This window comes from Fopius arisanus, unplaced genomic scaffold (assembly GCF_000806365.1).
Source record: "Fopius arisanus strain USDA-PBARC FA_bdor unplaced genomic scaffold, ASM80636v1 scaffold00090, whole genome shotgun sequence".
NCBI lineage: Eukaryota > Metazoa > Arthropoda > Insecta > Hymenoptera > Braconidae > Fopius > Fopius arisanus.
This window is the reverse complement of record NW_011887829.1, coordinates 389,515-391,356: the sequence shown is the minus strand read 5'-3', so window position 1 is coordinate 391,356 and position 1,842 is coordinate 389,515. Positions and strand designations below refer to the sequence as shown.

General features: G+C 39.7%; 1 protein-coding gene across 1 annotated transcript; it reads right to left on the bottom strand.

Annotated features, from left to right (window-relative positions):
- Window positions 1–660: 660 nt before the first annotated feature.
- LOC105270565 (UPF0769 protein C21orf59 homolog) lies at window positions 661–1,632 on the bottom strand. The gene is made up of 4 exons (XM_011311594.1): window positions 1,485–1,632; window positions 1,338–1,423; window positions 1,085–1,255; window positions 661–918 (listed from the first exon to the last, which is right to left on the bottom strand). Exons 1-4 carry the CDS (start codon window positions 1,630–1,632, stop codon window positions 661–663), a joined length of 663 nt encoding a protein of 220 aa, XP_011309896.1.
- Between the last annotated feature and the right edge of the window lie 210 nt (window positions 1,633–1,842).

Here is a 1,842-nt window from a genome sequence, read left to right as displayed (position 1 = left end):
AAAAAATCGATAGAGCTGGACTACTTTTCCACGGGGTGAATCAATAGAGCCCGAAGAGGATTGACTAAAGGAGAGGCTCAGCTCACCCCAAGAGAGAGAGGACGCGACATGCTCCCCTGATACTTTTTCAAAAATTTCGAATTTTTCAATTCCAGTGAATACCAGCTCGACTTTCATGTTCCCCTGATACTTTTTCAAAAATTTCGAATTTTCGAATTTCAGTGAATACCTCCTCCGTTGTCAGGCTCCCCTGATACTTTTTCAAAAATTTCGAATTTTCGAATTTCAATGAATACCTCCTCCGTTGTCATGCTCTCCTGATACTTTCTAAAAAATTTCGAATTTTCGAATTTCAGTGAATACCTCCTCCGTTGTCATGCTCCCCTGATACTTTCTCAAAAATTTCGAATTTTCGAATTTCAGTGAATACCTCCTCCGTTGTCATGCTCTCCTGATACTTCTTCAAAAATTTCGAATTTTCGAATTTCAGTGAATACCAGCTCGATTTTCATGTTCCCCTGATACTTTTTTAAAAAATTTCGAATTTTTGAATTTCAGTGAATAGCAATTTCGAGTTACGCTCCTTTACGAGTTCCTACAGACCGATAGTGCAATGTTATAATTAATATCGACTCCACTGACATCGAGTATTGCAGTTGCCTATTTTACTAACCGATAATGAGCGACGGGGATTCCCCTTACCTTCAACTCCTGTTCGCGTCGATAAGCCCTGAGCATCAGCTGCTTCTGATCATCTTCCGACATCAAAGGCTCCCGACCTGGAGGGCCTGATCCCCTTTTCTGGAGCTTAACAATGATCTTTGTCTTCTCATTTGGGCCCAAGAAGTCTTTTATCTTTTTACCTGGTAGCATCTGCTTGCCAGAGAACCAGAGCTCCGCCAACTGGATGTCTATGATCTAGCGGCAGAAGGAAATGTGATGGAAATTTTCTCACATCAACACATTTTTCTTTTCTTATTTTTTCCCGTCTTCTGATTGGTGCAGTCCAAATTACGATTTTTTTAGGCTCATAGAGTAATCATGTATCCGTAAACCGGTAGATTACAATTTTTTTGGTTTTTACCTCTAGAGATGCCTGCGTTCCTGTTAAGTCTTCAGTATTTGTAAACTCTCGACGAATGACTTCGTGAGGGGGTAATCCCATGGGGTACACGATCATTGTCGCTCCTCGGAGGATGTTGAGAGCTTCTTGGACGATAGCCAGAGTCACGAACTTCTCCTGCTGCACCAATTTCTGGAATGAATAATCAATCGTTTCGAAGGACTAATTTGCACTACAGTTTTTGTTAAATAATCGTTGAATAATTAATAAAAACCTTAGAAATCATAGCACGGGTGTCTTCTACTGCTTTCTTTAGAACTTCGCTCATTTTCTCATTAGGTTGACGACCATTTCTGCGCCCTTAAATAGTATAATCACAGGGATAAAACCTTAAACGATTTTAACTGACAAATTGACTTACCAATTTCATCTTTATTGAATGTCCATCCACCCATGGGAACACATTTTTCCCCCCATTCATCTTTGAGCTTCAATTCCACAATCTGTTCATCTGTCAATCCCATCATGTCCTCCGGCAACATTGTGCCGTGTTTAGCTAGCTCTTCCATCTCTACCCAACAAATTACACAATTGACTTGAAACTGAATGATAAAATCCTTTTAGTTATTCCCCAAGGTCTTCAAAAATCGTAAATGCTCTCAAAATTACGAATCGGTTCACGTTTTACAACTAGATCATTAAAAATCCCAAAAAAAATCGAAAGCTTGAAAAGGGTTTTCCGACGCCCAGAATATTTCACGGCCTTAATAATTCGTGTG

What these genes read in the sequence shown, in the direction of transcription:
- LOC105270565 (XM_011311594.1), bottom strand. Translation starts at nt 1,632, where the DNA reads ATGGAAGAGCTAGCTAAACACGGCACAATGTTGCCGGAGGACATGATG. An exon ending in ATTCAATAAAGATGAAATTG is followed by an intron (nt 1,424 to 1,484) that starts GTAAGTCAATTT and finishes ATACTATTTAAG; the next exon opens with GGCGCAGAAATGGTCGTCAA. An exon ending in CCCGTGCTATGATTTCTAAG is followed by an intron (nt 1,256 to 1,337) that starts GTTTTTATTAAT and finishes TATTCATTCCAG; the next exon opens with AAATTGGTGCAGCAGGAGAA.